At 45.1% G+C, this 27,453-nt stretch overlaps 1 protein-coding gene across 1 annotated transcript in view; it reads right to left on the reverse strand.

The window, feature by feature from the left end:
* AATF (apoptosis antagonizing transcription factor) overlaps positions 1–27,453 on the reverse strand; it is a 509,083-nt gene that overhangs the window by 476,923 nt on the left and 4,707 nt on the right. The window contains exon 2 of the mRNA XM_078683573.1: positions 23,304–23,492. Coding sequence (XP_078539699.1) covers positions 23,304–23,492 — 189 coding nt within the window. The remainder of the gene's footprint in view (positions 1–23,303; positions 23,493–27,453) is intronic.

Consider the following 27,453-nt stretch of genomic DNA (forward strand, 5'->3'; position numbering starts at 1 on the left):
TTAGAATAAAGTCTCTAAAATCAGTGATGCTTTTGCCCAACTTAACATCAGTGCGATGAGACAGGATATGACTAGTCTTCACTCTACTCCTAAGTCTGTATGGCTTAGTAATTTCAACCATTTTTCCCAAGATGGGTTGGATACACTTCTTTCATCAATAACATCAGGATCTCCACTAGATTCTATCAGCGCTAGAATCTAGAAGACAGCGTTCTCTATGGTGCCCTATATGCTTCTACATATATGCAACAAACAGATAAAGATAAAAATGGCAGGGGTATATGTGGTTTGGAAAAAAGCTTTGACAACTCCTCTACAGCTCACCTATCATCCATCATCATTCTTTAGCTCACTCCACCACCCCAGTTCAGACATGGCCATATTGACTGGACTGTTCCCATGAGGCACAGGGTCAAACTGATTTGCCTATGGCCATGTCTGAACTGGGGTGGTGGAGTGAGCTAAAGAATGATGATAGATTAAACCGATTCAGTTGACTGGGGTTGAGTGTTTGATTTGCTCAAGCACTCTGTCCATCATCCCCTTTGGTATCCCTATGTTCGCCTTGAGTTGGCAGGGTATGCCCAGACGTGGGTCCATTGCTCACTCTACCACTGGATTCAAGATAGCCTGGCTGAGGATTATGAATCCGAAACGGGTCCTAGGATGCTTGTTTCCGGTCCAGGGAAGACATGGCCTGGCAGTTCGGGCTGGACTGTTTCCATGAGGCACAGGGTCAGACTGATTTGCATATGGCCAGGTCTGAACTGGGGTGGTGGAGTGAGCTAAAGAATGATGATGGATTAAACCCAGATCAGTTGACTGGGGGTGAGTATTTGATTTGCTCCAATGCTCCGTTCATCATCCCCTTTGGTATTGCTATGTTCGCCCTTAGTTGGCAGGGTATGCCCAGACGTGGGTCCCTTGCTCACTTTGCCACCAGATTCAAGATAGCCTAGCTGATAAGGATTATGAATCCGAAACCGGTCCCAGGATGCTTGTTTCCGGTCCAGGGAAGACATGGCTTGGCAGTTCGGGCTGGACTGTTCCCATGAGGCACAGGGTCAGACTGATTTGCATATGGCCATGTCTGAACTGGGGTGGTGGAGTGAGCTAAAGAATGATGATGGATTAAACCCAGATCAGTTGACTGGGGGTGAGTGTTTGATTTGCTCAAGCACTCCGTCCATCATCCCCTTTAGTATCGCTATCCAAAGGTTCCTGGCAGGACTCCGTCCTCCTCTTCCACCTCCATCTTATCCTCCTCCTCCTTCACCTCCTCAGTGACTGCTGAGTTGAGCTGGTTCTGGACCTTCTTTGGGCCGGTTGCCCTTGCTGTGGAGTGTGTTTTCTGGCCATTTGAGTCCTCCTTGCTGGTGCTTTGGCGTTGTTGGTTGCTGGACGGCCCTTTCTTGACTGTGTGTGTGTTTTGCTGGCGTTATCTGCACAGAATTGGCCCTGAGATTAGGCCTTCTGTTTTTCTCTTAGGCTGCCTGCCAAGCCTTCCACGGGGGAAGTGGGGGGTTCCCTGTGGTTCTTTCGTTTTTTCCTCTGCTGTGGAAGTTCTTTCAAAGAGGGTTCCCATGTCTTTGGACTGAACGTACCCTATGTGGGGTAGTGGTAGCTGTTATATAGCTTGGCAGGGTATGCCCAGACGTTAGGGAGTTCTGGTGGCCTTTGGGTGCTTGTTCTCCATGGCGTTTGTGTATGTTGCTTTGCTTCTTGGAGTCGTGTGCGTGGCCCCTTGTGGTGGTGTGTCCGGCCATTTCCTCACCTTCCTGCACCTGTCCTGCGGGCTGGGATGATTCTGTGCTCTCCCTTGTCAGGCGCCGCCCGCCTGGTCTTCTGGGGCCCGGGTTGTTTTGTCTTGCTTCTGGCGGCTTATGTCTGTTGGCGCCGCTCTGGCTGGCCTGTTGCCTTCCATCTGGGGTGGGCTCGCCTTCTTTTCCCTAGTTACCTTGGGCCCTATGAGCTTCTCCCCCTGGCTTGGAGGGAAGCTTTGTTGTCTTGGAGGGGTGTGGTGTACTTCGGCCTCTCTGGCCATGCCCTTGGTTGCTCTGTTGGGAGTGTGAGGGCCTCTTCTTTCTTCTTTCTTCTTCCTCCATCCCTCTTGGGGTCGGTGGTGTTCCGTTTGTGGGGACTCCTCTTGCCTGGGAGGAACAGGTTTTTTCCATGGTCCGCAGGTCTGGTCCCGTGAGGGACCCTCTGTCCTGTCCTGGCTGGTGGGGTCCTTTCGCAGACCCTCCTTCCCTGTGGATATTGCTAGGGTATCTATTCTACGTGAAGGAATCTGCGGCTAGTAGTCTCTATCAGATGTAAGAGTTACTTACCTTCGGTAACGATATATCTGGCAGAGACAATTCTAGTCGCAGATTCCTTCACTGCCCGCCCTTCTTCCCTGTTCTGCAAGGACCCTTGGGTTGGTCTCGGCACTCGCCTCCCGGTGGGGGGGCTGTGTCTACTGTGAGTGCATTCTTTCGCTCTTGACGGGTAGCTCCGTCTTGTTGCTGTTTTTTCCTCCTCTTTGGTTCTCTGGAGGATGGTGTTGTAGTGCTCCTGTGCCCCGCTACTCTAGCTGCTCCGGGGCTGGGGGGATTGTCTTCCATTTCTGCCCTTCCCTCCCTCTGGCTGCTAGGGGTCCTGCCCCTCTTCTGTCCTCTGTGTGGGGCTCCTATGGCCATGCCTTGCCCTTGTTCCTTGGTGGATGGTTGCCCTCTGTGCTGGGGTGGCTTGGAGTTTTGTTGTTCCTGTCTGTCTTATGGCTGGCTCCCCTTCCCTGTTTCCAGGTGGGGGTTGTGGGCCTGCTGCAGGTATCATGACTTTTTACATAAGTTCCCTGTCTCCGGGGGAGTGGGGGGGAAGCTGTTTACATGCTGGCAGGGTGGCTGCTCAGGGCTCTGTTCAGTTCTTTATTCTGCCCATGCCTTTGGACACTGCAGTGTTGCACTGCTCCTTATGGTGTCGCTTGTCTCCATTCCTTTTTTGCTGCTCTTCGCACACTGTTCCCATGCTCCCACAGTGTTGCCTGGTGGCTCCACGTTGCGGCGCGGAAAAGTTCCCAGAGTAAAACTGACGTAGGCGTTCCTGGGGTGGGGCTTTTGTGACCTCACAGACGACGCCAGGGCGGAGTCGCGTGGTGACGCCCCGCCCCCAGCGCACAAGGATGCTGTGGCAAAATGTTTCCGTATCCAGTCTCACGGCTGGGGATAATTCTACGTGAAGAAATGTGCGGCTAGAATCGTCTCTACCAGATACATCGTTACCGAAGGTAAGTAACTCGTACTTTAAGACTCTGTATCAGGAAGTCCCCTCAAGGCTCATCCCTGAGCCACACTCTTTTAAACATGTATGTCCGTCCACTGGCCATTCTGATGTGCTCTTTTGGGTTTGGGTTTTGATTCATAGACTATGTGGACAACATGCACATTTTAATAACATTTGAGGATTCTGTCCCTCAAACACGGATTAACATTCATAACTTATGATATCAGATTCTAATTGGCTGGAGGTGAATTCACTGAAATTCAACTAAGACAAGACAGAGGTGGTTTATGTACCTGGCAGGCAGACTTTAAATATTTTTCAAACTAATTTTTGTCTACAACAACTTGGCCCCTTTCCTTCACAATCTAGGGCTTCTGGATTGATGCGGACGTCTCTTTAAACAGGCAAGTGAACCATCTATCACCAGTTTTTTTCAACGAGATGAGGATTTTGCATGAAAACCTATTAGCTCTGCCACCCCAAACACACCTGCTAGTTGTATGAACCATGATTCTGGCTCAACTGAATTATTGTAACTCCACTTGGGGAGACATGCTCGAGTCTTTTGTCCCGAGTGCAGCGTATCCAGAATGCGACAGCAAGGCATGCCATCCAACGGCCCCGCTATACTTCAGCCACATCGGGCTCTTCAAGCTGTGCTTTGGCTACCGGTACCCAAAAGGGTCATGTTGCAATAACTCTGCCATGTGTGTCACACTGCCATGTGCATCCAGCTTTTCACCAATTCGGCCCGCAGTAAGTTTCCAAATGTGTTCCCTCGCACAAGCTCAAATCAGCTTCTGCCAATTTCTTAATAGTGCCCTTAGAACACCGCTCTAGAATTGGCAGCAGCACATTCTCTGCCCCGACGGCAGTACTCTGGCCCCAACTGTCTGCCCATCTGCGATTGTGCAACCAATTTTTGTCTTTCAGGAAAGGTTTGAAAATCTGGCTTTATTCGCAGTAGATAAATGTAGCTCCTAGTGTGATTCTTGTGCCAAGACACCTTTTAGATAACCAAGATCTTTAGCAATCTTAATTACATTACAAAAAGGTGCTCTGCCTAGTACATTATTTGCGCCATATCAGAGCACTGAAATACCTCATGAACTTGTTCATTCCTTGCCTACGGGTAAAAAGATCCATGCCTGCCAACAGATGTCTCTTATCTACCCATCCTACTATATACAAGAAATGTTGTGGCCGAACATTTCAAGTTTCCCCTTTGTGGAATTTCCTACCATCACATTACATACTTGCAAATGACTTTAAGTCAGAAAATCCTTAAGAACCCATATATTTTCAATGACATATAGATAATTCTATCAACTTTAAGGTATTCCTACTCAATTGACTTCGAAGTCCCGAATGGTCAGCCCAAGACCCGGCACACCTTTGTCACCCTTGGCTTTCAGTAATCTCTTCTTTAAAGCATTATGATCTTTCTGGGAAATATTAGATAGTGGTGCATCGTAGGCATGTCCCGTCCTTGTCTGTTCTACTGGGTCTTACATCACCAGTCCTGAAAGACAATATCGGGCCACCTGCTATCTTTGTATGTACCCTGATCCCAAAGTGCTCTGTGGCCACCAAAGGGTGGTATGCTGTACTTCGCAAAAAAACAAAAATATAAATACTTGTGGCACCTTCTGGGCACACCAGGGTAGTACTTTTGTTGCAGTAAATCAACCAATGTAAAAAGTAGTCACTGTTTCTCCAAATCACTTAGAATAAAAAAAGTAACAAATCTATCATTTCTCAAAGCACTTCTAGACCAACATAATGAAAAATATTAAATGATTTTGAAACATTGTACATGAGACATTTTGTATGTCGGAAGAAAATGGGTAAGCTTAAGAAACTTCTGGTTAACGGGTCGTGCACCGCCTGAATTAATGTAATTTCGACTGTGCTCATGGGAATCACTCCCCTCCTGGAGTGTATACGTCTGTACATCAAGTTGCACACCTATTATGCCATAAGTGTGTCTCCCGTGGCACCAGTACTTATGTGCTGTAGTCAACAGCCTAATTTAACTGCAAAGGTTCACTTAAATGTCCAATAAAGATCAATAAAGTTCGATTCAAAATCTGTTTTAATTCACTTTTCTCTTTGTTCAAATTTTACAACAATCCTTAGTTCCAATGCATTTCGGTGTTTAATCACACCTTCTTCAGGGAACGTCTAAAGATAAACAAAACATACATTTGTATCACTAAGATGTTTGGTTTTCATGTGTTTTACGCGCTGCAGAACATCTGATGAACTAAGCGTGGAAAGCGCTTACATGGCCATAGTTACAATGTAATAAACGAGCTTGTGCGTTAGGTGACTTCACTCGATAATGGGAACCTCGTATGGGCCTCTATAACAATGTTGCGCATTAAATGCCAGTACTAAAAGATCGCTAAAACTCTATTGCGTGGGTGACCCCATCTCTATTACGAAGTGCCGTTTATCCCTGACGGGAATGGTGAATCCGCCATTTCTCACCTTGTTGTTGAAAAGTGTGTACTGCTCGCCGCGCGAGGTCGTTCTGCTACGCTTTCGCTGCAATGAATGTTGGTTAACTGCGCGCTAGTCGCGCATGCGCTATATGTTCAACATGCGTTTTTTCAAAAAAGTGCAATGAGAACTTTACTGTTCAATGACAGTTGTCTGGAAACCTATCTAAACTAGCTTATGACAAGAACAATCAAGACTCCGTTAGCGCGCTACTCGCGCTCCATTAAACTATCACATTATACTCTATATTCATGATATATGCGTAATGCCAGACGTGTATACAATTATGAAAACTTTTGACAGTATTAGCTAACGGTCATAGGTAACAAGTAAATTCCGTTCTGTCGTTCAAACCATTGGGCTTCAAGCTGCAAAGATTATAAATCCAATAGTTTTCTCTTTTCAAGAGGTTCTTTTTGTTCATGACTCCTTCTTTTTTTGGTATGACTTCCAATACACAAGCTCTCAGTTGGTTGATATTATGATGTTTTTCAGCAAAATGTGTTGCCACTGTCAATTTTGATGAGTGTGTTCTAATATTGCTTTTATGTTCCGTGAGTCTCACTTTTAATTTTCTTTCCGTATGTCCCACATACACACTGCCACACGGGCACTTCAATAGATACACTATGTTGGTGGTATCACATGTTGCGTTTACTCTTAAGGGTATTTTATGGCCTTTCATGGGGTGACAAATGTTCGTACCCTTCATAATGTTATGACAGTTTGCACAATTTACGCATTGGGACTGTTCCTTTGTAGGTCTGGTGATTCTTTTTGTGTTGTGGTGTCTTCAAAAGTTCGCCAATGTTTTTACCTCTTGTGTGAGCAAATAGAGGTTCTTTCTCAAATATACCGTTGAAGTCTGGTTCCATTTTTACTATTTGCCAGTTTTTATGTATTATGCATTTGAATTGAGCACTCACGTTTGAAAATTTGCTAACACAAGTTATGCGTTGTTCTTTGGTGGTAGGTTTGTAAGAAAGTAATTCAGTTCTTGTTTTCATTTGTGATCTTTCCATGGATTTCTGAATAACCTCCATAGGGTATCCTCTTGTTGTGAATCTGTTGGTCATTATTTTCAATTGTTGCTGGCATTCGTTGTCCTCAGAGACCACTCTCCTGACCCTGAGAAATTGTGTAAACGGGAGGTGTTTTTTCAATGATTGTGGGTGGTGGCTTTTGTATTGTAACAGATTGTTTCTATCCGTTGGTTTTCGATACAGATTGGTTATAAAGGTTGCATTGCTTTTTGTAATCTCTACATCTAGGTATTGTATGGTGGTGTCACTGATGTTCCATGTGAATTTGATTCTGTCGTTTCTTTCGTCCAAAATTTCTAATTGCTGTTCCAGTGATTCCTGTGTCCCTTTCCAAATGATGAAAATGTCATCAATGAATCTCATGTATGCTAAAAGGTGTGAGGCCCACTCTTGGTTGTTATAGATGTGTTCTTCTTCAAATGATCCCATGAACAAGTTCGCATACGCCGGTGCGGCGCAATTTCCCATGGCCGTTCCATTGAGTTGGATAAACCAGCGGTTGTTGTAGGTGAAATAGCTATTCATCAATGTGAACTGCATCAATTCCATCAGAAAGATCTGCAAGTTCTCTGGATAGGTGCTATGTAATAAAGCTTTCTCTATGGCTTCTAGGCCTTCTTTGTGTGGGATGGCTGTGTATAACGCTTTGACATCTATGGTAGCCAGAATGATGTTGTCTTCCATTTTTACCCGTTGTAATTTTACCAAAAAAGTCGGTTGTGTCTTTGATATAAGATAAGTTCTTGATGACTAATGGTTGTAGGTGTCTATCTATAAATTTCCCCACCAGTTCATGGATACTCATTTTGGTAGACACTATGGGGCGACACGTTGGATTTTGTAGATCTTTGTGTACCTTCGGTACTAGATACATAGAAGGGCTCCTTGGATTTTCTTGCGTTAAATAGTTTTTCGTCTTTTCGTTGATTGTGCCACTTTCTGTTGCTTGTTTGAGTATAGTTTGTAGCGTTTTACGAATTTCTTCCGTTGGGTCTGTATCTATCTCCATGTATGTATTGGTGTCTCCTAAATGTGTGTTTATTGAATTCTCATAAAAATCCGTATTTAATATCACCAACGCACCTCCCTTGTCCGCTTTCTGACACATTATTTTTTCATTATTCGCTATACTTTCTATAGCTCCAAACTCCTTCTTGGACATGTTTGGATTTTTGATTCTTCTGTTGGTGTTGATTTTATTCACTTCCTGTTTACATAGATTTTCAAAAAGGTCGATAGTTTTGTGAGATATCGGTGGCATGTATGAACTCGGACTTTTTAATCCCTTAAGCTCATCTTCCTTGCTAGGTGGTTTTTCGGTCATTATATTTTCAAAAAAATGTCTCAGTCTCATTTTGCGTGTTAATTTAAACAGACTCACTTCTAGTTCCAATTGGTTGGTATGTGCACTCGGTACAAATGATAATCCTCGTTGTAGAGTGTTTATTTGAAACTCATTTAACTCCTGGTTTGAAATATTTATCACTAGATTCTCCGTGTCTTCTAATGATATTTCTTTTTGTCTTTCTTTGCCGTGGCATTCCTCGTTTGTGGTGGGGGGTTTTCTTTGGTTTTTATTGCGTCCCCTCCTGGGTCTTCTACTTCTGTGGGACCTGAGCCTAAAAAAGGCTCCGATGTTGATGGTTTTTCAGTGGGTATGTTTTTTGTTTGATCTCTTGATTGTTTTCCTCTGTCTGATCTGCCACTTTCCGTTGATGATGAATCTGTGTGTGACGTATATTGTTTGGTTTGGCGCCTTTTGGCGTAAACTTCCGCCCATGTGTAAACTTCTTGAAGTTTATAATCAAGGGTATCCCTTCTATATTTTCTGAGTTTTCGTTCGTTCACTTCCTGTGTGTGATGAGCCAATTGAGTATTAATGTCTTGTAGAATTTTTTGTAATTCTTCTCCTGTTACTCCTTTTTTCAGTTCTTCTGTAACTGTTTCTATTTCTGTTTTAAGTTCATCCAGTATTTTAGCTAATTCCTCTATGATGAGCAATATTAAGTCCAGGCTGCATTTGTTTAGTATAGCAAACCACCGTTCAGTGAATGGTTTGGAGTTTTTACATAACGAAGGTTTCAGGGCTATTCGGAGGCCTCTGGGAATTCGCTCTGCTTTGTGATATTTAATCATGGTACTCGCATGGAGTCGTTGATTGATTTCTCTTCTCATCAGATACATGAGTTGTTTAATTTGTTGTTCCTTGTTTCTTGTCACTGTTGGTTCCAGTATCTCAGATTGTATTAGTGAGTACATTTTTTCACTGGCATCTGCCGTGAAGGCGAATGTGTCCGCTCTCTTGTCTGTTGAATGAGTGATTTCCTCATATTGCATATTTTATGTTGGGCGTGCTACTTCCCTGTGGGGGGATTTGCAATTAGCTTCTGGTTAACGGGTCGTGCACCGCCTGAATTAATGTAATTTCGACTGTGCTCATGGGAATCACTCCCCTCCTGGAGTGTATACGTCTGTACATCAAGTTGCACACCTATTATGCCATAAGTGTGTCTCCCGTGGCACCAGTACTTATGTGCTGTAGTCTACAGCCTAATTTAACTGCAAAGGTTCACTTAAATGTCCAATAAAGATCAATAAAGTTCGATTCAAAATCTGTTTTAATTCACTTTTCTCTTTGTTCAAATTTTACAACAATCCTTAGTTCCAATGCATTTCGGTGTTTAATCACACCTTCTTCAGGGAACGTCTAAAGATAAACAAAACATACATTTGTATCACTAAGATGTTTGGTTTTCATGTGTTTTACGCGCTGCAGAACATCTGATGAACTAAGCGTGGAACGCGTTTACATGGCCATAGTTACAATGTAACAAACGAGCTTGTGCGTTAGGTGACTTCACTCGATAATGGGAACCTCGTATGGGCCTCTATAACTGTGGAATTTTTGTTTGTGTACTAAACATTATCTACGCCATCTTGCAGACTCACGTATGAGTATACACGACAGCCATTTTAGGTACCATGGTCTCCCTGTTCACGATCGCCCGTCAGCACACTTCCCTGAACCTTGCAAGCCTTCCCCGCGCGCCCTGGCTGCCCCCGCACTCACACGCGCAAGTCATGAACCCTCCCCTCCCATGACTCTGTCTCAGGGAATCACACCCCGCGCCTGACCAACACCTCCTTTCCGTCCATGAATACCCCTCCTTTGATGACCCCTTCCTCTGAGCCCGACTGCCTGTACGAACCGCTGGTCATTCTTTAGCCCAAGGATACAGTTTATTGCCCATTACTGTATTCACTCGCCTTTCCTGAAAGGAGCCACTATTGATCACGACCTCCCCATCCCCTGAGATTCGATCAGGCGCACACATTCCAAAGGAATCGGCAGAACACTCAGCTGCGTGATAGCCCCTTCCAATCATATGAGGGGAAAGGGCCTCTACTGTTGTCATGTGTTGGAATGGGCCGGAACTGGGGGGGTGCCGGTGATGTCGTTCTCATACTTCACAATGTCCCTGTTGTAATAAAGGACATTAACATGTCTTAAACCAGTGTATAAAAGACCAGGTCTCAGAGAGGTTGGGGGAAGCACCTCGAGACGATACCTTGTTGTCTGATCTGATGTGTTCCACTCCGACGGAATAAACTTGTTTCCTGTCTTCCTGTCTCCAGCGCCTGCCTCTTTATTGAATAACTTCGTATGGTATTAGAGGCGTTTTACGCCGGGCAAATTTAACTTAGGAAACATCTACTGAAATCGCCTGACCATTTGAATTGATCTTTATCAATTGGCGTCCCAAACGCGGGGCCCATCAGCGACACGTGGATCCAGTGGGAGAGGTCCCGACGACAGAGTGAACAACTGCAACGATCGGAAGAGCTCCTGTCCGATAGACCCTTGTCTGACAGCCGATCATCTGAACTTCACTGATTCCGAGCAGACCTCTCCCGAGTGATCTACGGTCCTGGCTGGGAACCACCAGGAGTGCCGTGATAGCAACAAGAGAATAAAGGACAATCGGGCGCTGGAAGCGGAAGACGAGAAACTGTCCATGCGGTCCGGGTAAGGTCGTGACGCACGACAAATTGCGAAATTGATTGATTGATTGTTTGAAAATACTAGTATTACTTATTGACTGTTTCTGAGAAATTCTCTATTTGCAAACAAGCACAGAATCGCCATACTCTGTTTAATCTTTGCAGATAGTGAAGGGTAGGCAACGCAAGCCTTTAACACGTCGTGCCTACTTTTCTCCTCATTGATTGATTGATTGAATCGAGCATTGAATTGTTCGAAGTTGGTTCTCTTAAGGATCTTCTCTGTCTGCAAACGGGGAAGAATAGGAATATTCTCTCTCCCTTTGCCGATAGTGAAGGGTAGGTAACGCAAACCTTTAACACGTCGTACCTATGTCGTTCCTCATTGATTGATTGTTTGCCCGAACATTGACTGTTTTGGGAATTGGTTCTTTTCGGAGGTATTCTCTATTTGCAAATAGCGTAGAATAGAATATTCTGTCCAGTCTTTGCAAGTAGTGAAAAGATAGGTAGTGCAGGCTTTTGCCCCCCATTGTAATCCGTCATGCCTATCTTCTCCCCATTGGTTCATAGTTGGGTCAACCCGGACCGCTTATTAGAGATGAACCATCCAGCTCCACTGGAAGGCACCCCTAATAAGGACATGTTTACTAAGCAAGGACTAGTCGCTATAGCTTATAGTAAGTTATGGCATAAATATACAAAAAAGGATCCTAAAAATCAATGGCCACTGATAGGTTCATTTGATAAAAATAAAATAAAAACACTAGAAGCAGCTGTAAAAATAAACAAGGCAACGCCCACTATGCTTGATAGTATTGGCATGTGGCGCAAAGAAGCAGAACATCGCAGGAAAAGAGAGGAAGCGAAAATAGTGAAAGAGTTACGAAAAAACGCCCATCTGGCCGCAAAAGAACTAGATGAAGAAATAAGAAGAAGAGAGGAAGTTAGACAAACGCAAGAATCAGGACTGGCAGGCCAATGCCCTGTCAGGACCACCTCTGCGCTCTACCCGGAGATACCCTCCAAACAGCGGGCAAATGACGAGGTACTGCTCGGACCTCCAATTATCTACATGCCTCCTCCTTATGCTCCCAGCCAGCCTCTAGCACAACACTCACCAGCTCAAAGTGCAGGTATGGGTGACCCTAGCGCTAGTGCCCCGGCTCTTACGGCCTTCGCACCAGCCGCATTGGTAACAACAGCAGATGAACATGAGACTAGCAGGCACCTAACAGCCAGACCAAATAGGTTGAGCAAAGATGAGCGGGATGGAATCGACAAGATAGCAAAAACATTGGTAGAACGGAAGGAGAGCGAAGAATATACGATGAATATGCACAATTCACATGCCGGTAGTCATAGACGGCATTTCATTTTACGGTTCAGCTACCACACCCTGAACGCATATGAGGATAGGTACCAGAATAAGGGTCCAACAAAATTGACGACTCTATATAGAAGGGTCGATATTGGAGATGGAACTGAGAGCGATGTGACGGACCTCTTCATGCAAACGCTTGAGGTCTTCCGCCACCTCGCGGAACAGAAACCAGAGGTCAAGATCACAGTCCCTGAGACGATTGAGCCCTCATTAGAAGCAGCCAACACGATGATGCCTATCAGAGAAGCCACCCCCTATTGGGTTCCCCCAAGAGGTCAGGGAACAAACGATGATATCAACCACGCAGATGCAAAAGGGAGGGTTGTGTACAACTGGGTTTACCAACCATGGGATCGGCAAGATATTTTAACTTTTAGGCAAACCCTGCCCGATTTACGAAAAAACCCTACAGCATTTTATACAGAACTAGGCACAGCCTTGGGCTCAACCATAATGACTCTAGCGGACATGGATTTGTTTTTCGGGTTGTGTCTGCCGGCTGATGTGTGGAAGCAAATCCGGAAAGCCGACCACACGGACCTGTTCGGACACACCTGGAAACAACTCGATGACCTAGATAGGCAGCGAGAGCCCGGAAAGAAACCTGTAAAAGACATACTGGAACTCCCCGACAAAATAGTGCAGAAGCTAAAGACGTTGATCCCAGAAAAGAAGGTAGACTGGTCGATAGTCACGGCTTGTCGCCAGAAACCTCAGGAAGATGTATCAGAATACTTCTCACGATTCGAAACAGTGTTCTCCGACTACAGTGGCCAAGATATGACCACCGCAACCGGACAACACCTATTCGTGCAAAACTACGTAAAGGGGCTAACGCAAGAGGTCTCCCAAAAGTTACAGACTAGCGAGAGTAGTTGGGGAGCCTCTAAACCTGCAGCTATCCTTCAGATGGCTCAGTATTACGAACACCAAAAGAACGAGAACGAAAGGGCAACTGAGAAAAAGAAAAAGGACTTAAAAGAACGAGTAATGATTGCTCAATTGCAGGGAGTGACTACAGGAAGGGAACGGTATAGGGGGAACTACCAGTCGAATGCCCCTAGGAATTCGGCCCCTAGAGACCGCAACCCCACACCTGGCGCTCCACGAACCGACCTCGATGAGAACCAGTGTGCATTTTGCAAAGAATTTGGGCATTGGAAGTCTCAATGCCTGGCCCTTCGGGAAATGATTAAAAATAAAGAAACAAGGGACATGACAAATGGCTCCAAAACTGGAGGGCAGGGACGAGGGCAGACCCGCGACACCACCAATGACCGATCTGACAGACCAAACACATTTGACCGCCCCCGACAGAATCAGTGCCAACAGTCCGACGGCAACAATGCTCACGACTCTGCATAGGACTGCCAGGGGCAAGGGAGGGAGGGATCCAGTCGAGCTCTGTGTTGACCAGCAAGGTCCTTACGTCACTGCTAAGGTCCTGGGTACAAAGTCTCCATTTTTGGTAGACACTGGAGCGACACGTAGTGTATTATCAAAGCGACTGATTCCAAGGGCACCCTTGTCTGGCTCACACATTACCTCGATAGGTTTCGATGGAACGCCCTCCACTAATCCCCTGTCTGTACCTATCTCCTTTGACCTAGGAAACAATCCCACTGACACAACATTTCTGCTCTCCTCCAACTCCCCTGACGCCATTATGGGTATTGATTTACTGAAACATTTCCGAGCTACTTTATACGAAAAAGCCTATCACACCAACAGAAATTGTTAAACGAACTTGTATAGTTATCTCCAAATTCAACATAAATACACAATGCGACAGAAAATTGGATTCATTTAATTTCAAAGGCTTTCCCTCAGTCCAGCCAACACGTGTTTCGTCGCCTGGGCGGATACCCACGACTTCCTCAGGGCTGATATTGGTTATTTAGAAACCTGTGTGCCTTCTAGCTGGTTGTAATTCCGGCCCAGCCTAACGTGGCGTGGGCAATACTTCTTAATAGGGATAAGTCCGTTTCTCATGAGATCGCTTCCAATCGGTAGCTCTCAATAATCCCCGTGACCGGTGATCTTTAGTTGTGATCCCGGAATGTATATGTACTCTTGATATCCTTCCTCCGATATTTGCGGAGAGAAGATACTTTCCCACTCCGAATATTAAGGAGTCCTGTGGCGGCACAATTTCCCTGCTACCGCCGAGCGTTCAGCTGTATTGGAAGCGATCTCATGAGAAACGGACTTATCCCTATTAAGGGACTGAGGAAGTCGTGGGTATCCGCCCAGGCGACGAAACATGTGTTGGCTGGACTGAGGGAAAGCCTTTGAAATTAAATGAATCCAATTTTCTGTCGCATTGTGTATTTATGTTGAATTTGGAGATAACTATACAAGTTCGTTTAACAATTTCTGTTGGTGTGATAGGCTTTTTCGTATAAACTCTGATCGTTTTGATTACTGGTGGGTTAGGATGACAACCCATGCCTAAGCACCCAACAACTTATACATAGATCAATAGGAATATCTGCCTATATATTGTTAAGCGCCAATTCCACCAAGACAAGTCATCCGTTCAAAATTCATATTTCCGAGCTACTATTAGGTGTTCCCCGGATGGAGTCCGAGTCATCCTGTACGACAACCCGGCTTCACTTTAAAAAAACGTTCGTACCGATTTTGTAGAGCTCCCCAGGGCTACACTGAAAGTCCCAGCATTTACAGCCAGGCCCTCAAAAGACAGCTGGACGCTGTCCAGCTACCAGATGGAGTGGTGTTAATCCAATATGTTGACGATATCCTTTTGGCGGCCGACACCACTCCACTTGCAATCACAGCCACTATCCAACTCTTGCACTTTCTTGCGGAGAATGGCCACAAAGTCTCCAAAAAGAAACTGCAGTTCTGTCAGCCCCAAGTAACATACCTAGGCCACCTCCTGTCCAAAGAAGGGAGGAAACTTACGCCCGACCGAATCCAAACCATCCTAGACACCCCCATTCCAAAAACGCAGAAGCAAGTCCGTTCATTAGTGGGCCTTACTTCTTTCTGCCGACAATGGTTACCAAATTTCAGTCTCATTATAAAACCCCTACTTTCCCTGTTGGCCAAAGATGTTCCGTTCCCACTCCCGTGGACTCCCGAATGCCAAGCATCCTTTAAGGAGTTGCGGGATGCCCTTTGCTCGGCACCCGTTCTAGGAACACCAGATTACTCCAAGTCCTTCTCCCTCTTCACTCACGGAAGGGAGGGATGCGCATTGTCTGTTCTAACTCAGCCCATCGGCGCCAAACAACGCCCTTGTGCCTACTTCTCTGCCACTCTTGATCCAGTCGCCAGAGCTCTACCTGCCTGCCTTCGAGCAGTAGCCGCTGCTGCTGTCTCTATCCGCCAGAGTGAGGGAATTGTGCTTTCGAACTCTCTCACGGTATTAGTGCCCCATGCAGTTGACACCCTTTTGAACCAGACCAAGACTCAACACCTGACTAGTGCACGACTGACAGGGTACGAATTGACTCTACTTGCACCCCACATCACCCTGAAGAGATGCACGACATTGAACCCTGCTACACTGTTACCCCTGCCCGAAAATGACCCCGATGTGCTCCCTATACACGACTGTGTGACCCTCACGGACGAACAAACCAGGAGTAGAGTTGACCTCCGAGACATTGCTTTTACAGATCCTGATGGAGAACTATGGGTAGATGGCTCTTGTATCAAACTCCCAGACGGCACCACTTCTGCTGCCTATGCGGTGACGACAGCTCGAACAGTAGTTGAAACCGCCCGCATCACACAACGATCCGCACAGGCAGCAGAACTAATTGCCCTCACACGAGCATGTATCATAGCAGCAGGAACCACGGCAAACATTTACACGGACAGCCAGTACGCCTTCGGGGTGGTTCATCATTTTGGGCTCCTGTGGAGGGAAAGGGGATTCCTGACGTCCCACGGTACGCCCATCCTCCACGGAGATTTAGTCTCCGCCCTGATTGAAGCAGTTCTTCTCCCCAAACGATTAGCAGTAATCAAATGCCAGGCACACAAGAAGGTAACAGATTTAGTTGGACAGGGAAACGCACTAGCCGACATCACTGCTCGAACCACAGCTGAGAATAGGACAACGACACGCATGTATGTGACCAGGTCACAAGCGGAAAAATGGACTGACGCTAGGGAAACGATCAGGGACATCCAATCGGCCAGCACACCACACGAATTGACTGAGTGGGCACGGGTGGGTCTAAGGGACGATGAAGGCTGCTGGCGGACAAAAGACACGGACAAATGGTTGCTGCCTGATGCATATTTGATCCCCATACTGACAATGGCACATTCCCCTGCACACATAGGCTCTGCCCCATGATTGAACTCATTTCCAAAGTTTGGCACAACAACAAAATCCCCGACTCGGCCAAACGCCTAGTCCAACAGTGCCTTATCTGCTTACAACACAACCCCGGGAAAGGAACTGTGGTACCCCGGGGAGGGTTTGGGATCCCCGACCACCCCTTTGAGGTCCTCCAGATGGATTACATCCAATTAGAGAGGTGCCAGGGCTTGAAGTACGTATTAGTCATTGTATGTGCCTTCAGCAAATGGGTGGAAGCCTATCCGACCCGTGATAACACTGCCATGACTACTGCCAAAGTATTCATGAAAGAGTTTTTCCCTCGCTACGGCCTTTGTCGAATTTTATGGAGCGACAATGGCCCCCACTTCATAGCTGAAGTTATCCAACTAATCCTGAAGGGGTTGGGGGTAAAACAAAGATTCCACGCAGTCTTCCACCCCCAATCTGCTGGCCTGGTCGAACAACACAACGCTACACTGAAACTGAAACTGTCGAAAATAGTGGCCACCACAGGACTTAAGTGGCCAGATGCCCTTCCACTGGCATTACTATCAATGCGCTCCACTCCCACTAAGCACCACTTGACCCCCTACGAAGTTGTGTTTGGCCGGCCTATGAACCTCTGGACTGCCCCCAAACCGGCCTCCATTCAAGACGTCCCCGACGTCCTGCTGTCAGATTATTTATGCAAATTAACTAAAACGTTGTCTGTCATTCATCAACAGGTGCAGCAGGCCATCCCCGATGCTTCCAGGGGTCCCGGTCACGATATCCAACCGGGGGACTACATCCTAATCCGGAACTTTCAACGAGCGAAGAGTCTGGAACCCCGGTGGACGGGCCCCTGGCAAGTGCTGATCACCACTCGGACGGCTCTTCGAGTGGAGGGGAAGAAGAACTGGCTGCATGCAGACCACTGCAAGAAGATTTCCTCGACCCTGGCCACGACAGACAACGTCAGCACCCAAGAAGAGCTCCTGAACAAAGACCGACCATCACCGAACTGCTATCCTGATACTGAGGCACTTGAACTTGCAAAACACTCTGATCCCACTGTGCCATCTCGAGAAGGGTATTTCCTGCGTCGAAAGGAGGGAGCTTCGGCTAAGTAGGCCACTGACTAAGTTAAAAATCTCAGAAAGGTGACCCAAAGCAACCAAGGGTTACCCGGAGAGAAGCTAAACAAAGTCTGTGGTTCTGCCCACTACCGAGCACCTTGAAGATGAAGATGATGGAAGCGCCAGATAAGAAGATGATGGAAGCGCCAGATAAGAAGACGTCGGAAGCAACAGGAAATACCCACTACAGGAACCCAAAGACTGACAATTTGCACAAATCAAAGACAATCGCTTTCTTCATTGTCTTCCTCTTTTGCCTCCTCCTCATGACTTCCTTCTGGATCTTGGAGGAAAGCACACCCGCTCACCAGATGTTGCCAACCACTGTCCAGCCAACCACGAAAGAACACCACCTGATCACCCTTTCACCTCAGCTCCGAGAAAGGCGTAGGTTGTTCTGGAACAATTCCTTCGTACAACTGTTGCACCAGCACAACCTTGCTGCAAACGCCACGAACTGCTGGATCTGTGGGTTGCTCCCACATGCTACCGGACACTCCATCCCCTTCATCCCTTCTCCTTTCTCAGTTCACGGCTCCTGCCTCGCCTGGTTGATCCTCATGCAAGAAAGCCACAAGGACAACGCCACTTCTGGTCAAACGGTGTCTCACTTCTACTATGGGTTCTGGCTGAACAAGACAGGAAAGCCCTTTTGTCCTGCAATTTCGGGTTCAACCTTCCTTACGAACATCCCTGCCAAAGAAAGGGTCGAAATGCAAGTGCTCCACAATCCAGCCAGACCCACCTTCTCCCACCTGCGGAAACAAACGGCTGCCACCCTGACCGTGGCCCTGTCTGTCATCAATGTCACAGGACTCGTATGCCTCGAAGGACAAGGAAAGCAGCTGGTGGGTCACAGTTCTTGTCGCATCACCAAAACATTGGTCTCAGCTGACCCCCCCTCCTTTGTTGCTTCCCCGAATATGTACTTTGTTTGTGGCACCAAAGCTTACACTTGGCTCCCAAGAGGCTGGAGGGGTACGTGCTACATCGCCTTCATTCTTCCTCCCACGTATGTGGCTCCAGCCAACCACCACCGGCAAAAGCGCGCAGGAGATGTTGAAAAAGCCGACTCCACCGGAGCACAGTTCCTGGATGCAGCAAAGGGACTTGTTCCTCTGTGGGGACCAATGGCAAATAGCCGCGCTATCCGACACCTGACTCAGGCATTAGAAACAACCATTAACATCACCGCTGGCATCCTCGCCAACAACACGGCTGAGCTTCAGGCCGTCCGCCTGGTGGCTCTTCAAAACCGTCTTGTTCTAGATGTGGTTCTGGCCGACCGCGGAGGTGCATGCCGCATCATCGGCTCCAGCTGTTGCACCTACGTGCCAGATAACTCACCTTCAGTCTACAAAGCAATCGAACACCTCCACAGACTGTCCTCGGAGGTTCACCAGGAGCAGGAAGGATGGTCGCTTGGAGGCTGGTTCTGGAACACTTTGAAGAGCTGGGGATGGAGATTGTTCACGTTTTTATTGATACCAATCATGACACTGTATGGGTGTTGCTTAGGTATTCAATGTTTACCATCTTTATGTGCACTCATTTCCAACTGTATGTGCCCAAAGACTTTGAACTTTAAAACTGAGCACATGAGTCCCCTATACGAAATAGAGGTGCGTGGTCTCATGGGGATCGATCCGAACTGACAAGCTGGCGAGACATGTTAACGGGAGGACTGTGGAATTTTAGTTTGTGTACTAAACATTATCTACGCCATCTTGAAGACTCACGTATGAGTATACACGACAGCCATTTTAGGTACCATGGTCTCCCTGTTCACGATCGCCCGTCAGCACACTTCCCTGAACCTTGCAAGCCTTCCCCGCGCGCCCTGGCTGCCCCCGCACTCACACGCGCAAGTCATGAACCCTCCCCTCCCATGACTCTGTCTCAGGGAATCACACCCCGCGCCTGACCAACACCTCCTTTCCGTCCATGAATACCCCTCCTTTGATGACCCCTTCCTCTGAGCCCGACTGCCTGTACGAACCGCTGGTCATTCTTTAGCCCGAGGATACAGTTTATTGCCCATTACTGTATTCACTCGCCTTTCCTGAAAGGAGCAACTATTGATCACGACCTCCCCATCCCCTGAGATTCGATCAGGCGCACACATTCCAAAGGAATCGGCAGAACACTCAGCTGTGTGATAGCCCCTTCCAATCATATGAGGGGAAAGGGCCTCTACTGTTGTCATGTGTTGGAATGGGCCGGAACTGGGGGGGTGCCGGTGATGTCGTTCTCATACTTCACAATGTCCCTGTTGTAATAAAGGACGTTAACATGTCTTAAACCAGTGTATAAAAGACCAGGTCTCAGAGAGGTTGGGGGAAGCACCTTGAGACGATACCTTGTTGTCTGATCTGATGTGTTCCACTCCGACGGAATAAACTTGTTTCCTGTCTTCCTGTCTCCAGCGCCTGCCTCTTTATTGAATAACTTCGTATGGTATTAGAGGCGTTTTACGCCGGGCAAATTTAACTTAGGAAACATCTACTGAAATCGCCTGACCATTTGAATTGATCTTTATCATAACAATGTTGCGCATTAAATGCCAGTACTAAAAGATCGCTAAAACTCTATTGCGTGGGTGACCCCTCCTCTATTACGAAGTGCCGTTTATCCCTGACGGGAATGGTGAATCCGCCATTTCTCACCTTGTTGTTGAAAAGTGTGTACTGCTCGCCGCGCGAGGTCGTTCTGCTACGCTTTCGCTGCAATGAATGTTGGTTAACTGCGCGCTAGTCGCGCATGCGCTATATGTTCAACATGCGTTTTTTCAAAAAAGTGCAATGAGATAACTTTACTGTTCAATGACAGTTGTCTAGAAACCTATCTAAACTAGCTTATGACAAGAACAATCAAGACTCCGTTAGCGCGCTACTCGCGCTCCATTAAACTATCACATTATACTCTATATTCATGATATATGCGGAATGCCAGACGTGTATACAATTATGAAAACTTTTGACAGTATTAGACAACATCATTCTGGCTACCATAGATGTCAAAACGTTATACACAGCCATCCCACACAAAGAAGGCCTAGAAGCCATAGAGAAAGCTTTATTACATAGCACCTATCCAGAGAACTTACAGATCTTTCTGATGGAATTGATGCAGTTCACATTGATGAATAGTTATTTCACCTACAACAACCGCTGGTTTATCCAACTCAATGGAACGGCCATGGGAAATTGCGCCGCACCGGCATATGCGAACTTGTTCATGGGATCATTTGAAGAAGAACACATCTATAACAACCAAGAGTGGGCCTCACACCTTTTAGCATACATGAGATTCATTGATGACATTTTCATCATTTGGAAAGGGACACAGGAATCACTGGAACAGCAATTAGAAATTTTGGACGAAAGAAACGACAGAATCAAATTCACATGGAACATCAGTGACACCACCATACAATACCTAGATGTAGAGATTACAAAAAACAATGCAACCTTTATAACCAATCTGTATCGAAAACCAACGGATAGAAACAATCTGTTACAATACAAAAGCCACCACCCACAATCATTGAAAAAACACCTCCCGTTTACACAATTTCTCAGGGTCAGGAGAGTGGTCTCTGAGGACAACGAATGCCAGCAACAATTGAAAATAATGACCAACAGATTCACAACAAGAGGATACCCTATGGAAGTTATTCAGAAATCCATGGAAAGATCACAAATGAAAACAAGAACTGAATTACTTTCTTACAAACCTACCACCAAAGAACAACGCATAACTTGTGTTAGCAAATTTTCAAACGTGCGTGCTCAATTCAAACGCATAATACATAAAAACTGGCAAATAGTAAAAATTGAACCAGACTTCAACGGTATATTTGAGAAAGAACCTCTATTTGCTCACACAAGAGGTAAAAACATTGGCGAACTTTTGAAGACACCACAACACAAAAAGAATCACCAGACCTACAAAGGAACAGTCCCATGCTTAAATTGTGCAAACTGTCATAACATTATGAAGGGTACGAACATTTGTCACCCCATGAAAGGCCATAAAATACCCTTAAGAGTAAACGCAACATGTGATACCACCAACATAGTGTATCTATTGAAGTGCCCGTGTGGCAGTGTGTATGTGGGACATACGGAAAGAAAATTAAAAGTGAGACTCACGGAACATAAAAGCAATATTAGAACACACTCATCAAAATCGACAGTGGCAACACATTTTGCTGAAAAACATCATAATATCAACCAACTGAGAGCTTGTATATTGGAAGTCATACCAAAAAAAGAAGGAGTCATGAACAAAAAGAACCTCTTGAAAAGAGAAAACTATTGGATTTATAATCTTTGCAGCCTGAAGCCCAATGGTTTGAACGACAGAACGGAATTTACTTGTTACCTATGACCGTTAGCTAATACTGTCAAAAGTTTTCATAAATTGTATACACGTCTGGCATTACGCATATATCATGAATATAGAGTATAATGTGATAGTTTAATGGAGCGCAAGTAGCGCGCTAACGGAGTCTTGATTGTTCTTGTCATAAGCTAGTTTAGATAGGTTTCCAGACAACTGTCATTGAACAGTAAAGTTATCTCATTGCACTTTTTTGAAAAAACGCATGTTGAACATATAGCGCATGCGCGACTAGCGCGCAGTTAACCAACATTCATTGCAGCGAAAGCGTAGCAGAACGACCTCGCGCGGCGAGCAGTACACACTTTTCAACAACAAGGTGAGAAATGGCGGATTCACCATTCCCGTCAGGGATAAACGGCACTTCGTAATAATGGAGGGGTCACCCACGCAATAGAGATTTAGCGATCTTTTAGTACTGGCATTTAATGCGCAACATTGTTATAGAGGCCCAAACGAGGTTCCCATTATCGAGTGAAGTCACCTAACGCACAAGCTCGTTTGTTACATTGTAACTATGGCCATGTAAGCGCTTTCCATGCTTAGTTCATCAGATGTTCTGCAGGGCGTAAAACACATGAAAACCAAACATCTTAGTGATACAAATGTATGTTTTGTTTATCTTTAGACGTTCCCTGAAGAAGGTGTGATTAAACACCGAAATGCATTGGAACTAAGGATTGTTGTAAAATTTGAACAAAGAAAAAAGTGAATTAAAACAGATTTTGAATAGAACTTTATTGATCTTTATTGGACATTTAAGTGAACCTTTGCAGTTAAATTAGGCTGTAGACTACAGCACATAAGTACTGGTGCCACAGGAGACACACTTATGGCATAATAGGTGTGCAACTTGATGTAAGCTTAAGAAACAACATTAGTGAAGTTATTCAACTTTCTTGCTGTTGATAACGTATAGAGGAAAAGAAAAATCATTAACTTTAGGAGATGAGAAGTGAGAAGAATATGAAAAGTTGGAGGAAGGGTCTGCATTTAAACCATAGTGAAGGCATAATTAATCATACTGCACAAAGGCACAGTAATACTAATAATACGCTTGCATTTAATTACCAGAGAGCACTTTCTTATTGGTCGTCATTGCTAATATGCCCAGTAATAATGAGTAGCTACCATCTTCCTTTAAATGAGGTTATTCGGGGGACAAGTCTCACTGAAATAGTACTGTCAAAAAATTGTTGCATCACCGACAATAAAAATATATCGCTTGGGCAAGAATGGATAAAGTTGAATCTTCTTACCAGAGTCCTCCGACAGGGATTGCTCTCCAGACTCTTCCCTCAAGGCCTTGCGTGAAGTTGCTTTCCCCAGATATCGCTTGTCAGTCTCTGACAGGGAAGCAGATGCCCTCTTTCGGAGGCTACCCAGGACCGCTGCATCATCATCTTCTCTCCCTTCATCAAACTTGTCAATCACTCGAGCAATGGTCACTGCAGGGGTGGGTTAAGGACACTATGACATGTACAGCAATAATAGATCGTCACATGCACATACAGAAAATGATCATATCTAGAATAAGACGATCTTAAACATAGGTTTCCATATATATATATATATCTCAAAGGAACACAATTTCTGTTACAATATCTACACTACTGGAACTATCCATTATGCTAAAACGCACCAATGTTGAAATGTTACATAAAAATAACAGCATAGTGCTTTATGCAAATTATCTAAATTCACAGATGAATCAATATTTCAGGAAATTTAAGAACTAAAGGATATATAGTTTTGAATGCACATAACAGATTAAGGTTTTTACGTAAGAAATACATATGTGGTGCTTTAGTGAAGAAAATGTGTGGCAAATTAAGTGACATCAATAGTGGAATGTAAATTTTAGTAACCAATGAGGTTTGAACAAAACATTAATAAAGTAGAAAATCTCTGAAAAAAATAATCCGATGATAGAAAGCTTGAAAGATAAAAACATGAGGTTTCTACATAAAACATGACATTTTTCCATGACCTGACAATCATTTCCAATATAGCTTAATTTCTTAAATGATGATATGATCCTTCTGGATCACAGTGCAATAGGATTTCAATGTGTGTTACCTATACTGGTCCCGAAAGAAGCACACATTAACTACACATAGATCAAAGAGATAATTTTCCCAACAAAAAAATTAATACATCAGAATCAGTACGGCAAAAACAATAGCACTTCAAAATGTACAGGATTATAAATACTTGTTTTTTGTGAAGGCTCTCTTAGCAAAAACATAATTTGACTATTAATGCTTGCTGCTTGGTTATCATAGCAGCTATGAAACAGTTTTAATAGGGCATTCAGACCCTTTTCTTCTTACCCATGATTTAGAAGTCAGTCCCATAATTAGTCTAATAAAACTGCTTCATGACCTGTGTCTATGGAAATGTCTTAAGAATCTAAGAAAAAGCAACACCAATAGAGGTCATTTGATTGGAAGTTAGCCTAACATTAATAGACCACAAAGCAGTAGCAGTACACATGCAATATTTCACAATTGATCAAAAGTACCAACTAAATTAAAATATGTACTATCACTACAACTTAGATAGGGAAAACGACCAAGGGGGAATCGTGTGCAAGACTTTCAAAAACAAGACAACACTTTCAAGCCTAGCAAAGGCAAAACTCAATGATTGGCCTCTAACGTCTTCTAGGCCCAAGGTTCACAAGGATGCATAGCTATGTTGACTGTGATAGAAGAGATAATCTAAGGGCCTTGTTGGACCGCCGAACGAGTGGTGGCGGAACGACCACAGCCACACTGTAGGCTCACCTGTAGTATTAAGAGTGTGACAATCGGACTGCCACTGAACATCTGAGACTGCCGCGGTCCAGGGTTCTATTATGACCAAACACTAGTTCACATCAAGTTTTGAACAGGCTTTATTATTATTATTATTATTATTATTATTATTGGGACATTTGTAGAGCGCTGCGATTACGCACACCGGCGTGTCCACGCGCTAAAAGTGGGAGAGGCAGCTAGCAGGGACAACAGAGACTGAGCGGACCCTTATTTAGTATAAAGAAATGTTTTAAGTTTCGCTCGGAACCTAGCCTCATCCGGTTCCAGGCGCAAGTCCGCAGGCAGTTTATTCCAGTTAGTTGCCGCTAGGCATCTGAAGGACCTACCTCCCATGCGGGCTTTCTTGATTCTTGGGATCTTCAGTAGGCCGCCCCCTGTAGATCTAAGCGCACGTGGCTTGCCATTCACTGTTAAATAAATCTGCATGCCATTGGCATAAGCAGGTAGGAAATTTTCCATGGACCAATGAACATAAAGGCAAAGACGGCACTTCTACAGAGAGTCTACAATTATTGAAGACAGTTAAGAAAAATGCAACCATATAAAACTCTATTGGAAGGGTGAATAATTGAAGCATTTGAAACATTTCTTCACCCCATATAATTACCAAGCTGCCCACAACTCTTGCAGGGGGTGTAGGAACTTACGATTACACAGTCCTGCTGCTGCTGTGTTGCTAATGTTTATTTTATCCATCATTAAGACCACAGTAGTCACAGTGCTAATAAACGAAGTTTAACAGTTTTCTTGGGTCGTCAGTTTTTGTAACAGTGGCGGGCACACTTTACTTTCTGTCCCACTGTGGTTTCGCGGGAAAGAGTGATTGATTTAAAATAATCTGCAGGAAAGGATCGACTGATTTATAATACCTGGAATTAACTGAAGAAGTGCAAACTGACATTTGACCTCTTTCCTTGAATTGACGGCAAATGTGTCAAGATAAATACAAGATTTAATGGCTTCTTTAGAGCAACTGTTCCTTTCCAGCCTAAGTTTACTGCAAGATGGGACTAGTAGGTGCTAAAAATAGCTAGACCTGGCGAGTAGATTTTTCGAGGCCTGCTTTTCCTCCAGCAGTCTCAACTGCATTTTACAGTTCAACGGTTTTTGTTGGGTCTCAAAGAGACATCACACATACACCCACCCACATCCTAAACGGGCCTGTGGGAAGCCCAAACAGGATACACAGCTTCAATTTTTTAATACGTTTCACTGAAGAGTCACCAGTAATTTGATAACTAACTGCCCGATATGAACAGTAGGAACACTGAGGAGGGTGGGGGAAGACTAAAATAATGACATAAGGGCTTAATCATCACGCCAGATCCAAACAGAACCAGTCTTCCAAAACACACTGTACACCAAGGGTGGGTGGGGGAAACAATATATAAAAAATAAAAAATACTACTTACCTTTTCAGCCAGCGGCGCCTCTACTCTGCTTCTTCGGCGAGTCTTGGAACCAGGAAGCACCCAGGCTCCCCATAGCAAATCACAATACAGCGTTCTGATTGGTCTGAATATTATGGATCGGTGTTCAGATGGGGACTGGGGGCCTTGGCATGTTCCCTACCAGGCAGTGTAATGGAGCCTGGTGGGGAACATGCAAAGTGCGCATGACTATTTGGCCGGGCCAAAACGGCCGGCCAGGCAGTTATGCACACTTGGATGGTGCAAACCACTCCTATCCCTGTGCCTCCAGCCCTGCCCTAACCCAGTGCCGAACCTGCAGAAAAATAAAATGATAATAACTATGTTATTATCATTTTATTTTTTCTGCTCAAATAGCAGCGGGCCGATGCTCCCCCGCCTTAGAGGAGGAGCTGCCCCTTTCCTCCTTTCTTTCAAATACTCCTCGGCTGCTTCAATCTGTGTAACTATATGGGTTACTTCCTCAAATGTCACTCAACTTCGCTGGATGCCAGAGCATCTCACTGAAACTCAGGGTGATGAGTTTATATCATTTTCTGTCTCAGTCTCTGGGTAACCAGACTATATCAGAATTCTTTCTCTTTCAGTAGTAGCCAGTTTCTTTCTGGAGATATCTTTCCGATTTTTTCTCTCGATCTTTGGGTTACCCAAAGCCACCACTACAGTGCTTTTGGCTCTATTTTACGTCTTGCTCCTTGTAGGGATCCAGTAAGCCTTTCCTCTCTCAACTCCAGCTAGGGAACATTGAGAGAGGACATCGGTCCAAAAGCCTTAGTATCAGATCGCGAAGGGTCAAATAACTCGCAGTCTCCAAAGGAAAACCCAGGATACCAACGCTGACGGCCCGGAAAGTGTCTTCCATGTGATCAACTTGTGATTCCACACAGACCAATGCACATGTGGCTCCGGATAGAAGCTAGTCATCTTCTTGGACTCGTTCTTTCATATCTACCACTTAGGAGTCCAGCTCAAAGACTTCTTTCACCACTTCCTGCAAACCTGATTCTAACAGATAAGCCATTTATCAACTGAGTTTACAGTGGAAAACGTGGAGAACTTTGCTTCAATTGCTGAGGTAATTTGTTACAAATTCCCATAGAAAGTTCAGGATTAAGGCTGATTCTCCTGTTGGGACATTAGCCATCTCTTTACCCGGG

The sequence above is a fragment of the Lissotriton helveticus genome, chromosome 3_1 (assembly GCF_964261635.1).
Source record: "Lissotriton helveticus chromosome 3_1, aLisHel1.1, whole genome shotgun sequence".
NCBI classification, from domain to species: Eukaryota; Metazoa; Chordata; class Amphibia; order Caudata; family Salamandridae; genus Lissotriton; species Lissotriton helveticus.